Source organism: Lonchura striata, chromosome 2, assembly GCF_050655825.1.
Source record: "Lonchura striata isolate lonStrDom1 chromosome 2, ASM5065582v1, whole genome shotgun sequence".
Taxonomy (NCBI): Eukaryota; Metazoa; Chordata; class Aves; order Passeriformes; family Estrildidae; genus Lonchura; species Lonchura striata.
Window position 1 is genome coordinate 95,887,469 of NC_140704.1, and position 14,326 is coordinate 95,901,794.

The window sequence follows — 14,326 nt, forward strand, 5'->3', positions numbered from 1 at the left end:
TATGTATTTTAGAATGCTGTTTTCCCATATTTCCATGCAAGACCCTAGTTCAATAGAAGGTCAAGATCCCATTGTCCCAAACTTCACTGGACTCAGGACAATAGAAAAAAACAAGCGACTAGTAAAACCTCACATTTCTAATGCCAGCATTAATCATTTTACTACATAATTCTGCTTCACATGTGGATACAGCTAGTCTTCCTCCACATAACAGAGCAAAACAATGGTTCAGATTATCATAATCTGAATACATATTTTTTTAAAGAAAGTAAATTCTTGCCACACATCCCTGATGAAATATAGAGATAAATTATTCTGCAGAACAAATATGGCCCAAGGCTTTCCAAGAGTAATATAGGGCTTTGATGTACTAAAGTCTGAAGACAAATCAATGTAGTTGCATTACAAGATGTTAGGATTTAATATCTAATGGATAAGCATTCATCATTCTTATTTAACCAGTATGTTTTCACTAACATTAAAAAAATGTTACCTTCTGAACCATGCTGAGACCAGATTCTCACAGTTGAGTCAGAGGCTGCAGAAGCTATTAGCAGATTTAAATCAGGTTCATCTGACTGGTAGACAGCATCCACAGCAAAAACAGCATCCGTGTGGCCTTTGAGAGGAATACTTTTCACAAGCTAAACACATGAGAAAATTTTACAAAGTTTTAAATTCTAGTAATTTTTGTGAGACAATTTTTAAAGCCACTTTAGGGAAAAAAAAAAACAAACTTAATACTGAAAACCAGTTCTACACCTGCAATGGGAGAGTGTCTGTCAAGCTATGCTTAAGCTAGAGCATATTCCAGGAAACCCAGAGAAGGGATACAGCGGCAATGAATATTAAATTGGTAAGATTTTGCTCAAAGCTGAACAGAATTACACGTTCCTGTATATATTACACAAACCTCACCCTTCCTTGAGGGAAGCTGGAAACAGTACAGAAGTTAGGAAGAGAAGTTTTCCTTCCTTTTTATCCTTCTCTTGTCCCTCACCCTAAAGAACGTCTCACATAAGTTTGAGAACCTTAGTGAAGGAGATAGAGAAGAGAACACAATGGAATAAGCAGCAGCTACAGCAGCTCTAGCAGCAATGTTTAGCTTGTGTTCTCACAAATCAAAACAGCTTTTTACTGCTTCAAAATGCCAACATGAGAAACAAAGCCACTAAATTTAGACAATAAGTACAGGTGATTCAATTTGCAATCTGTTATTCATAAACACAGAGATCAAAATGAGAACCTTTGAATTTTGTAACCAGCAGTTATCCAGCATTTATTCAGATTTTATCATAGACAGACTTGACATCTCTTTTCAAAGTACAGCCTGGTAGGCCTCAGTGAGAATTTTTGATTGGTTGAATACAGAACTTTGTTTTTAAGAATTTACACTAGTCCAGAACTCCCATTAAAATGTGCACATTTAGCCACATTCTTTTGAAATTATTGCCATATGGCTGTACACCACATCAGCAGATAAAGTTTATTAAAAAGTCTGTAAGTTAAATAAATGCATGAACAATGGATCAGGATGAGAAATAACTTATTTCTGAGAACCTTCCCCCAACAAAGTAGGTTAATTTCCCCCTACTATGCATTTTCATGCATTTTAAAATGCCAAGTCTAATAACCTACTTTGAGACAGATGATGAAATGGGTTACCTACACAGCCATTCACAATCTAGTGCTTAATAAGCAAGATGTTAAAAGCTAGATAATAAAGTGTTTTTTTCATCAAAATTTCAGGTCATTTGGAAGGCTCTTTCACACAACACTGAATCTTTTGCCTTACATTTTACAGTGAAAATAATAAATTAACATGTCTCCTTACTTTTCTCCATTTCTCAGTTTCGTTAAACATCTACTCCAACTTGTATATCATCCTGGTAAGACTATCTATATACAAACCCCACACTATTGTACAGATTGACCAGAAATCACTAGAAATGGAAATAAGGAAACAAGGAAGAAGGACACAGAAAATGCCAGCTCAGAATAGTCCTCATGGTTTGAAGGCTTTAAGGTGGTTTAAAGAAAACTGCCATGTGAGATCAGAAAGCTGATGAATCAAGAACAGACAAATAGGGTCTTTCAGACACCTAAACAAATCCACTCAATGACTAACAGGTTCGTAAATTTCTTTACCAATGTTGATTTGAAAAAGACGAACCACAGAAAAGAGGAAACAACATTTACAGTAATACATAGCAAGACAGAGTACCAACAATTTCAAGGGTACACGCACTGGGTTCAATTAAAAAAAACCCAAAACAGTCAAAGGGAAACAAATACTATGAACCAGAAATACAAACAAAACAGATCATTTGTGATATGTGAGAACTAGTCCAGAGGGAGATTTGAAAAGAGGTTACCTGATTATTCCATGTTACTGTATCTTTCCATTCCCAAAGAATAAGTTGCTTATCAGATCCACCAGAAATTAACTCTGTTTCAGCAGCTAAAAAATATGCTTTAGTTAGTTCAGTGTACACTTAACTTTGTAACAGCAACATAAGCAGTTCTGCTGGTTACTACTAACAAAATATCACTGGTAACCAAAGCTTCCACCAAAATAAAGTATGGTTAATAGAAGTGGCACTGTGCAGAACAGATTAAAAGCAAAGATATTCCCCAAGAAAATATAAAGAGAAAATTCTCAGGACTATTTAAAGTTCTGTGTGAAAGTGGTAAAAATAACTTTCCAGAAGACTCTCAAATTCAACAGTGTAAACTAATCTTTTGGGTTTTTGTTTGGTCTTTTTGGAAGACAGGAATATAAAGCAAGAGAAATTTAACCAAACAGAATTCAAACCGTCACAAGAAAATTTAATTCCCAAATTCCCTGAAAATAACTTCTTCCAATAATTTTCAAGAAGAATATGTTTCAGTGCAACCCCTTGAAAGGATGGCAGTTTATATCACTATTAAAAGCTAATGTTGGCACCTCAGTATTTCTCAAAACAAAGGAAGCAGCACATTACATTAACAGTCTAATCAACAGTCAAAATTCTCTTCTTCAGTGAATTTCCATAAACACCTAAGGGCAAGAATATATGCCTATGAAAAGCCTGCACTAAACAATGTTAAATTCTGATATTACTATCCAGCAAAAGCCTCATAAATATCTCAAACATTTATTTATATCTGAAGTTTCTTTTTATTGAGCACATAACCTCTATGCAACTTCAGAGCTTTATACTCAGAGATTGCTGAAAAGGCATTGAATCAAAGTCAAAACATGCAAAACTCCAAACATTACTGAAGAGAATGGTAGAAGAACAAGCAACACAAGCCATCGACCTGTGTGAGCTGCCACAGCCCCAGGCAAACATCTTCCTGGGGTGCCTTTGGCTGTGGGGCCAGAAGTAGAGATCCCCTCACCACACAGTTCACCTGAGTTTGGCAGCTCGCATTCCTGCAGACCCATCTGTTAAAATGAGGCCACACCTTGAGTACTGTGTCCAGTTCTGAGCCTCTCAATTCAGGAAGGGCACTAATGTACTGAAGCAGGTCCAGAGATGGGCATTAATGCTGATAGAGCATTAGATGGAGCATGCATCTTATTTGTGGCAGAGGGAGCTGGGCATGTTTAGCCTGGAGAAGAGGAGGCTCAGGGCAGACCTTATCATTCTCTACAAACACCCGAAAGGAGGGTGTAGCCAGGTGGGGGTCGGTCTCCTCTCCCAGCTAGCAAGTGACAGGATGAGAGGACACAGCCTTAAGCTGCACCAGGGGAGGTTTAGGTCGGACATCAGGGAAAATTTCTTCACAGCAAGGGTGCTTAGACATTGGAATGGGCTGCCCAGGGAGGTGGTGGAATCACTGTCCCTGCAGATAGTTAAGGAAAGACGGAACGTGACACCCAGTGCCATGCTCTAGTTGACACGGTGCTGTTGGCTCAGAGCATGAGCTCAATGATCTTAAAGATAGTCTCCAAACTAATTAATTGTGTGAAAACCCCTAGTGGGAAGCTAGGCTTAAGGTGAAAGATGCACTGCAAGGGTGGCAGTTCCCTATTTCCTCGAATGTCCAGCGCAGCCCCGCTGCTGCCGAGCCTCCCCGGCCACCTCCGCCCTGCGAGGGCAGCAGCGCCCGCGGCCCGAGGGAACCGGCCCGGGCCCCGCCCCACCGCCGCGCTACTCACCGTGGTCCCGCCGGCGGACCCAGCCCACGCAGTTCACCCTGCCGGCGTGGCCGCGGAGGGCGGCGACCGCCCGCCTCACCTACGGGACAGACACACAGCACCGAGCGTCAGGGACTCGGAGTGGGACCGGACTGCGACTGGTCCCGGTCCCGGTCCCCTCACAAAGTGCATCAACTCACCGCCGGGTCGTAGAGGATGACGTCGTGGCAGCTGCCGAAGGCGACGAGGCCACCGCGGCCCCAGGCCAGGACGCCGCCGCCCGCGCTGTTGGCGCAGCAGGCGATGTGACAGACCGACACGGGCGCCGCCATCTTGGCCGCCGCCATCTTGGCCGCCGCCGCGTGCGCGACCCCGCGCGGCTCCCGTGGCAACGACCCCGCGCGAGGCGGGGCTGAGGGGCGGGGCCGCGCCTGGGCCGGGTGCGGGGTGCCGGGTGGGGATTTGCCTCTTGCGCCTTCTGCCTGCAGTTCAAGGGTTTCAAAAGTGTAAAACTTTTCTGTTTGCTGACTGCTGTGAAGAAATCCCTCCTAATGCCCAATCTAAATGTCCCCCGGTGCAGCTTAGGGCTGTGTCCTCTCATCCTGTCGCTGGGTGCCTGGGAGAAGAAAGCAACCCCCACCTGGCCATAATCTCTTTTCAGGGAGTTATAGGGATCGACAAGGTCCCCCTGAGCCTTCTTTTCTACAGGCGAAACAAGTCCAGCTCCCTGCACCTTCACCCTCTCTGGATTCTTCGCCTGGAATCAAGTGGTTCCACCTGAGCTTGGAGAGAGCTGCGTATCAGAGATGGTGTCGCTGATACCCATTCCTGGGCTGCTTCCATCACCTATGAAAATGGTGGTGCCACCTCCTGATAAAGATTCATGCTCAAATTAAGTCTCTGACGTCGGGATGTATTTAATATTACCGTGTATGATTTCCCTAAAATTGAGAATTTGCAGCTGAGCAATGGCCGGGCTCAACAGCTTGATCTGAATATGTTTGAATACCTCTGCTTTTCAGGGGAATAAAAAAATATGACAACAGAGCAATTTGTGAATTCCATCTGTTACATTTTTATTTTTTCATTCTTTTATATACTTATTGCCCTTCCTGCACGAGAAATTGAAATCAAAGCAAGAAAAAGAATGCTGCAGTGATATTCTAGTTTTACTTGTATGGTCACTGGCATTGAGAAATGGGGTCACAATATAGGCACGGATGTGTTCAAATTTTATCAGCCACTTGGCTTCACAGGCTCAAGGACTTTGCTAGTTCCCAGTAGCCACAGGTACAAACAGCTGCCCCACAGGCTGAGCAGGAGTTTTAGCAGGACCTTCAATACATCCACGCTGCCTCCAAATGTGCTGCCCCACACACACAGAAGGCCATGGAGTATAAGCCAGGTTGAAGTATAAATGGAGAGCTCAGCTATGCAAGCATGGAAAGGGAAACAGAAGTGTGCTTCCTGTCCCCAAATCATACCTAAAATATCCTGAAATAATTGCAACTGAACTGAAAAGCTGGAAAGTCTGGGCTGGAGGGAGAAGCTGGTTTTATGAGGCTGTGCAAGAGGTGGGGGCAGGAAGAGAAAGCAGTGAAAAGCAAGCAGGCAGCCAGAGGAAACACTGCATAGCACGTGGAACATTTTGGGCCCTAAACCTCTCCTGCTTTTATCTCCCCCTGTGTTCTTGAATCGTGGCTGGCAGAGCGCTGTAACCTGACACAAAACCACTGCAGATAGGCACAGTTGTTTTCCAGTGGATATGAGAGGAAGGAAGCTGTGCCTGATCACACGCTAGATACAGCCAGAAATGTTAGCTGCTAGGGGAACAAATGACTCCGTGCTGAAAAATGCATGGATCCAGTCATCAAAGCATGCCTTGACTGAGGAGTGCTGTCTGGAGCTGCCAAGGATGGCTGCGCAGCACTCAGGTTGCACAGCAACCCCTTCTGAGCGGGCCTTGCCAGGCCGGAGTCAGGGCTCCAGCAGAAGGAGGTCGGGCACTGCCAGAAAGCTGGGTCATGTTATAGGAGTTGCGTCTGTTGCTGTGGGAACAAAGCTGCCTCGGGCTGTGATGGTAGGCATAAGTGTAGGCTTTTCCAAGATGGATTGGGTGAGAGACTCCTCTGTGAACAAAAAGTTAACCCAACTGATAGTTAACCTGCTGCTTTTGCTGTCCTCTAAACAGTTTTACTGGGGTGCTGCTTGTATTGGAGAGATTAGGGGTTGTGTCTTTGCACCCTCAGGCATTGTGGCACCATTCTGTAGGGCTAGTCCTTGCACACCTCAGGGTGCTTTTCCAGCCAGTTTGAGATACCGCATTGTGGAGGGCTGCTAGTGCCAAGTATAGACAGTGATTGCTTCTTTTCCCCAAAAAAAGGTGTGTCACTGTCACCCCTCTGCCACCCTAACAGAGTCCAACACAGAGAACTGAGATAAATCAACACAGAATATGGACTTAATAGTGCCATGAGGAATGCTGTAGCAGTGGCACCATGTTAGCAGCCATGGCTAAGGAAACACAGGAAGGTGGATTTATGTCCAGACAGATAAGCGCAGATGAGCCTGGTTTCTTGCTTGTCATGAGTAGGATACTTATGTCAGTACTCTGACCAAGGCCTCATTCAAATGAGACTCTGAGCCTTTGGTCAAACCCAAGAAAATTTTTTTGTGGATTCTAATGTTACAGGATCTTCTCTTGAAAACTGAAAAGTCTGAAGGATATTGTATGAGAAGTTTAGAGTATCAGCTAATTACTATAGAATCAGTATGCCTTTTAGGAACACTTTATAAGGAATACTTTATAAGGAAAAAAAAGTATAAAGTACTCCTAAATAGTAATATTTTGGAATACTTTTAAGGAAGTAATAGTGATGGTCATTGCTGTTGCAAGGATAGAAAAGGACATACTCTAGACTCGTTGCTAGCTGCCAGTCTTCATTCATAGCTAATGGCCTCATGAAATTAAAATCTCCTTTACAGGCCCATAGAAGTTCTTTCCCCTTAGAGTGTTTCTTTCCCCTTAGAGTGGGTCATCATATCTGTCCTTGTTTTCCTTCATGTTCCCAGGAAAGAACTTCTTTATTTTTCAGAAATATATGTAAAAGTAATCTTTCTCTTCTTCTCTCTTTGGTGTAATTTTGAGACACAGGAAGAACTCAGTTCATTGAACTATAGAGATGGTTATTGTGGTGCCTAAGCAGACTTCAAAAGTCACTCCATAGTTTTGTTCATATCTTTTATGTGTCCCAGTGTGGTTCTGCCAATGGAGGTACATCAACAAGCTCTGATAAGGGAGATACTACTTGAACAAAAGCTTTTTTGAGCTGGAAATATTTTTTCTAGTTCATTAGGCATTGGAAAAACTTCTATTCCAGTAGTAATTTAGTAGCAAACCAGTAATTTTGTATAGTAATTTTGTATAGTAATAGTCATTTTGATGGTAAACCCATGTTTACAAGTGATGTTTTGCAGATAGAGGTGGTTTAGTGCCCTTCATGTGCTCCCTACCCAACTTGGTTATGCCTACAACTTTATGAGAGATGGAGAAAATACAACACTGATGATAAAGTTGTATTTAATGCTTAATGTTCTTATCTAACTATGTCTAAACACTGAGATGAAAATATAATTACATTGCAAATATGTTAAATCAAAGTTTAATGCTTTCTTTCATTGGGTGAAATATCCTTGGTTTACAAGGGTATGTGTTCATAGACAGGAGTCATTCTATAAGATCCTATGAAAAGGAGCAGTCACATCTTAGTTTTACAGTTTAATTAAGTTCAACAGAAGAAAGTTCAAAATTTGTTAAATGAGCAAAGCTAGTACTCAAAGGCTGGGGGCCTTGTTCTTGCAAGTTGTTGAACTCAGCCTGTCTTTATGTGTCTTCATTGTATACATGCTTATCAAGTAATCCCTAATGAAATTGACTCATATACAAGTTATTGTTTGCTATTTTTACTTTAGGTTTGCTCCAGCAGCAACCTGAATGAATAGTGCCTGGTGAATGAGATAGCTATTCAGTATTTTAATGTCTCCTCATTAGCTATATCATGGCCCTAGGCTTAATTTGTTGTACAGTAGTCTTTCTGTACAGCACGGAATTATCTTTTTCCATAGTCCTTTTTTTGTGGTTTCTTTTTTTTTGTTTTGTTTTTTTTTTTTGTTGTTGTTGTTGTTTTTTTTTTTTGTGTGTGTGTGTTGTTTTTTTTTTGGGGGGGGAGGTGGGGAGTTTGTTGGGTTTTTTGGTTTGTTGGGGTTTTTTGGGGGGTGGTTTTTGTTTATTTGTTTGTTTGGTTTTTTTGTGTAACTTCTACTGCCACAGCACCTGAATATCTCAGGAAAAACTTTATGAGTTATATTTTTATTTATAAGATAACTCTTAGGCAGAGGGATATTGTTACATTCATTTCTTGGGGTCAAATTCTGCCTAAACCAGAATTCATAATAAAATAACAGACTTATAGAATGGCTTGGGTTGGGAAGGGCCTTAAAAATCATGTACTTTCAAGCTCCTGCCATGGGAGCTTGATGGGACCCGGTTTCTCAGGGCCCCATCCAACCTGGATTTGAATACTTCCAGGAATGGAGCATCCACAGCTTCTCTGGGCCACCTGTTTCAGTGCCTCAGCACCATCACAGTACAGAATTTCTTCCTAATGTCTAACCTAAACCTGCTTTCTTTCAGTTTTAAGCCATGCCCACTCTTCCTATCACTACATTCCTTGATAAATAGTTCCTCTCCTATTTTCTGTAATTTCCACCCACTTTACATACAAGAAGGCTGCTTCAAGATGTCCCCGGGGACTTCTCTAGGCTGAGCAACCCCAAATCTCTCAAGCCCCATAGGTCTTTAGGGGTGAAATGCCCATTGTGGAAAATACAGAATAGCATTCAGGAGAGTGACAAACCATACATAGCATCCTTTGCCTCCAGCTTCGATTAAGAGCATTCAAAATTGGAAATCAGAGTCTAGCTCTGGGACACTTCTGATGGCTGTGCCAAGGTTTCATGAGGGATCAGATCAGGAACACTGTGAAAATAAATATTAAACAACAGGGACCAAAATCATAAAGTTGAGTTTAAATAACTTCCCAGCTTCACAGAGGATATCCTGTACAACAGATGGGAACAACTCCATTGCCTTTGACATTTTGAAAACATATCCAGTCTCCTCCTTTTCACCAGCTGTAGGATCTGTGTTGGAAATCATTCCACTGCATGCGGAATACTAATTTGTGGGTTTGCTAGGATTTCCTTCCCTTGAGCATGCACCTACCAGATTTGATGCCAGAAGGGATGATCAAGGAGAAGTGTCATTCTCAAAGTTACTAATTGAGTCCATTAAAATTCAGTATCAGACTGGTTTTTAGCTGCCACTGGAACAATTCTGGAATTGTGGGTCCTGCGTTCAGCAGAAGTTAAGATTTCTAGTGTATCTTGAGTATAATGTAAGCCTGGGGCATCCTTTACAAATAATTTTCTCAAGATAAAGAAGCAGATATTATTACTTGAATAGATTTAATTTTAAATGCTTAGAGTACATTTTTAGAAATAATTTCTCCTTTAATTCATCTCAGTGGAGACTGAAAGTTGAACGATGCTGGTGAAAGAAGTTGAAATCTTAACTATAGCTATTCCCATTTTTCTTGAAGGGTGTATTTTAAGTATTCTATGAATAGCTTAAATCCCCACTGCCTAAATGGATTTCTGATTTTCTGAAGAAAAAAAAACCCTAATTATTTAGAAATACAATTCAAAATTAGTTCCTCAAACAATGATTGTAATTGCTGGCTGAAAGAAATTCTGCATAAAACCTCTCTGATATTTTTTTTAAAGGAAGACCTAACACAAACATGACCTAGAAAATTGCTTGGGAAGAAAAAAAGAGAAAAAGGATGAAACAGCTTGTCACATAATCAAACTGATTATGCATTATGTTTTTGAAACAGAAGCTCTAAAAAGAGACATAATAATGGGCATTCATTCCAGAGATTGTACGTGTACAAACACACATGCACACACACACAAAAGAAAAAGTACGTGGAAATGCCATCTGGAATAATTAAAGTAATATTCTACACTTCAATTCTGTATTAGCAGCCATTCTTGTAGGACTTGTATAAGATATTTTTCCACACCATAGAATAATATCTCCCAAAGCCAAAAATAAGTTTTGTAACAATCTCCTGATGCATCTCTTCATGCTCATTTAAAAAACCTGAACCTAACATGTTGAGTTAATATCAGTTGGTGGTTTTATTTCTACACACATGTTTATCATGTAGCCACATCCACTGCATATATATTTTAAATGGGTTTGATCATGAAAGGGTTTTGTACAAGTTACATAACCTCCAGAAGAATATGCCTGATCCAAAGCCTTCAGCTTTCCAAAGTAGTCAGAGATTTCCAGTATTAGATGAGGCTTTGATTCAGAGGTCTGGTTACTGACACTAGGAACTGGTAATGTTTCTTGTATGGTAATGCCATACTTCCCTTCTCTTTGTCACCATCTCACTCCCAGTAACTTGATGAGCACAGATAGGAAAATTAATAACCTGGTCTGGTCCTGCTGGTCTGAAGCTGTCATGGGTTTCAGCTTGGGGGAAGTACAAACACTATTATAAGTTTGTAGGAGGAAATCCCCATTCCCAGTGCTGAGTTCTCAAAGGCAAATGTCTGCTGAGTCGCACAGCTGCAGAGAAAAGAGGAACATGACACAGCATATCCTATGCTCATACAGCAGCCTGCTTGTGTTGGGTGAAAATTCCCCTTCTAGGGAAAAAGTCTCTCACTTCTGTCAAAATTCCTTTTCTTTCTTTTAGGTTTTTTGGCTTGGGGTTTTTTGGTTTTGTTTTTTTTTTGTATTTTTTCACTATTGGTGTACATTGGTATACAAAGTTTCTGTAGTAGACGACAACTTCTTTGGAGATTTTGATGAACTGCTTTAATACACATTGTAGATGAAGTTTTAAGAAAGGCTTGAACCTGTCCCACCACAAGGGCCACAAAGTGCCCTGTGCCATTCAAGTTGGAGTTGGCATCACAGGTGATTCTATTGCTTTTCCTCTTTTACCCACAGCAGGACACAGCCCAGTCAGATGCCACCAGCCACAGAAGAGAAATACAAAATACTTTATTTTGCAAGGGGAAAATGTGCCTTCTGTTTGACATGGCTCAGCTTAAATAAGCACCTCAGAAGGAGACTTCATACCACACTAGCATTAAGAAAATGTTGCTAACAAGAAAGGTACTTCCTACCGGGATATAAGACTGAATAATAATTGATGGTAAAGAAATTTAGAAGGGAAAAATATTGAGTGAACGTGAGGAAAAAAATCCCACTCATAAATCAGATAAAGCATACCAGGTTAGGAAATTGCAGTGTCATGAACAGGAATTCATGATATGTCTTCAAATTTAAGGTAGTAAGATATGCTTTACACCTTAACCTCCTTCTGCCTCCTTCTTCTGCATAATAATTCTAAAAAACATGCTCTTTGGACATAGAGCAATTATTTTGATACTTAAAATTAACCCACGGGATAAAATAGAAAAAAATGAAAATAAGTTTGCATAGGAAAAACACCATGAAATGGAGAGAACATGAAACATGAAAATATAAAAATCGGCATAATTTTAACCATTTAGAAAAACACGTACAACATACAGCTCAAGCTGGTGCTTCCAAGCACGTTACTTTTAGCACGCTAAAGTGTTTTGAGGCAAAGTATTTTGTTGACATTTCCAGTCATAAATTGAACCATTTAAAGAAGTAAAATACTGAAGCAGGGATGTCTAGCGAATGAGGGCAAAAGCAATCTCTGCACCAGTGAACCTTACAGGACATTCTGCAAATAGCTTTGCATGAAAGAAACAGGCAGAATGGGCATCTACCAAAAGCCTGCAATGCACACTGAAATTCACTCATGAGAATTAAACTTCTGCACACTCAGCAGTAATAGCACTCAGAGAGTAGATCGTTACCTTTCATGCTGCATTAACTGTCAACAAAACCAAACTGACACAAGGCTAGGGTAAATTTTTATCTCATTTTGAATGCATGAAAAATTGTCATTTCACCAAGGAGTATTGTCAATATAAATTGCAACATGACTCATAGTTTCTTCCCCAGTTCTTCCATTTCTTCCATCCAAAAAGTCCATCATTCATATAATCAGCAACAGGAAAACTTTGCTTTTGCCAGGCTTTCCCTATAGTCCAAGACATGGGGAACTACATCCTCCTGGTTATATGTAAAAATTGTGGGGAAACATGTTGGATAAAGAGATCTGGGAATTTTGATTGATTGATGGAAATTTGAATATGGGTCAGGAGTGTGCCCTGAGCCAATCACATCTTGTGGTGTGTCAGGCACAGCATTGCCAGTCAGTTGATGGAGATTAGTGTCCCACTCTGCTCTGCACTGGTGCAGCCTTACCTTTAATATTGTGTGTAGTTTTGGGCACTACAATGTAAAAAGGATATCAAACTGTTGGAGAGTGTTCAGAGAAGGCAACCAAGTTGACAAAAGGTCTTGAGGGCAAGACTTCAAGGGGTGGCTGAGGTCACTTTGTTTAGTCAATTTTGAGAAGAAAAGGCTGAGGGATGGCCTCATTTCAGTCTACACCCTCCTCAAGGGGGGCAGTGGAGGAGGAGGTACTGAGCTTCTTTCTCTGGTGACCAGCAATAGGACATGAGGAAATGGAATGAAGATGTGTCAGGAAAAGTCCAGATTCTTCACTGCAATGGTGACTGGACACTGGAATAGGCTCCTCAGGGAGGTGGTCATGGCATTAAGCCTGTCAGAGTTCAAGGAGTATCCGGATTATGCCCTTAATTATATGGTGTAATTTTAGTAAGTCACGTGAAGAGCAGGGAGTTGGACTCAATGATCCTTATGAGTCTCTTCCAACTTGAGGTAATCTATGATCCTTTTCCTGGTCTGTCATTACCTTCTAGAAATCTTTTGTTCCCTTTTCAAAACAGTACAGAAGTTAAGGTGACAGGGAAGTGAATAAGGGAGGGAAAAGGATACTTTTCCCTCCCCTATTCATTTCCCTGTCATCTTAACTTCTGCTGTTTTGCAGAATGCTTTGTGTTCAAGGATCTGGCAATCCTGAACATCCCTGTTCCACTGGGCCTTGGACACAGGGCTGGAGCAGCCCATTCATTAGTGTGAGCAGCCCTACATGGGAGCCACCCACACAGCCTGAGCTGCATTGGTGTCTGTGGGATGGAGATAACATTCCAAGCCCTTGGAAGACTGTCTGTTAGCTGGACGGCCCACTCAGATAATCTGCAACTTAAACAACTGTTGCAAAAGGTGACTTTTGTGTGGATCAGGGGGTGGGACACAGCTCTCCTGCCTGGGAGAGGTCTGCCCATGGATGAATGTGTGATTAGCTCTGTAGGTTGGAGTATGATGCTAATAATACCAAGGTCACTGTTTGATCCCCATATAGGCCATTCACTTTAGAGTTGGACTCGATCTTTCTGGTCCCTTGCAACCCAGACTATTCTGTGTAACCACATGTCTGTATGACCCATGCCACAGTAACCCCAAGCAGGCACAGGTGGGTGCTGGACTGCCTGTCCAGCAGGGTCCTTGGGCTGTCCCAGGTTGCATAGGTCCCCTGCCTCCAGGGTCACCTCACCTGCATCGCAGTCACAGACCTGTCTGTGGGCAGCTCTGACACCGTACCAGCAACTGTGCCTCCTTACGTGCCTTGCCTGTATCTAACCATGCAGCAAAAAGTTCTGTGAGCATCCTTCAGGAACAGAGTTTTCTTGTGAGAAAATCCTATATTAGCTCAAAGAATCAAAAGGAGGAGGATGGGAGAATGTCTCTCCATGGACAGGATCTGCCTTGCATGGAATTCCTTGGGGAAATCCATCTGTCTCCATCAGGTGCTGCATAAGCACAAGAGTGCCCAGCATCTGAAGAGATATAAAATGTACTCACTGTATATATATTCCTCTTCCTATTGTACAAAACCTGCTATTTTATGAAGTTGTTTAATTTTCTAACCTTTCTTGTTGATATCCATAACAAGCCCTGCTCTGTCCCTTTCCCCCTTCACCTTACCCCTTCGCCAATGCAGAACAACCTCCTCTGCCTCTTCCTTACCACAGGTATAATCCAGGTGTAACCCTGCCCTCTAATCCCACCACACCTCTGCACCATCAGCT

General features: G+C 41.7%; 1 protein-coding gene across 3 annotated transcripts in view; it reads right to left on the bottom strand.

Annotated features, from left to right (window-relative positions):
• Nucleotides 1-4,483, bottom strand: part of ELP2 (elongator acetyltransferase complex subunit 2) — a 38,007-nt gene extending 33,524 nt beyond the window's left edge. For all 3 annotated transcript variants that reach the window (XM_085571789.1, XM_021528725.3, XM_021528724.3), the window contains exons 1-4: nt 4,327-4,483; nt 4,148-4,226; nt 2,376-2,461; nt 494-644 (exon numbers count right to left, since the gene is read on the bottom strand). In XM_085571789.1, the coding sequence (XP_085427915.1) occupies nt 494-644; nt 2,376-2,461; nt 4,148-4,226; nt 4,327-4,473 (463 nt within the window). In that variant the 5' untranslated portion in view covers nt 4,474-4,483. The remainder of the gene's footprint in view (nt 1-493; nt 645-2,375; nt 2,462-4,147; nt 4,227-4,326) is intronic.
• Between the last annotated feature and the right edge of the window lie 9,843 nt (nt 4,484-14,326).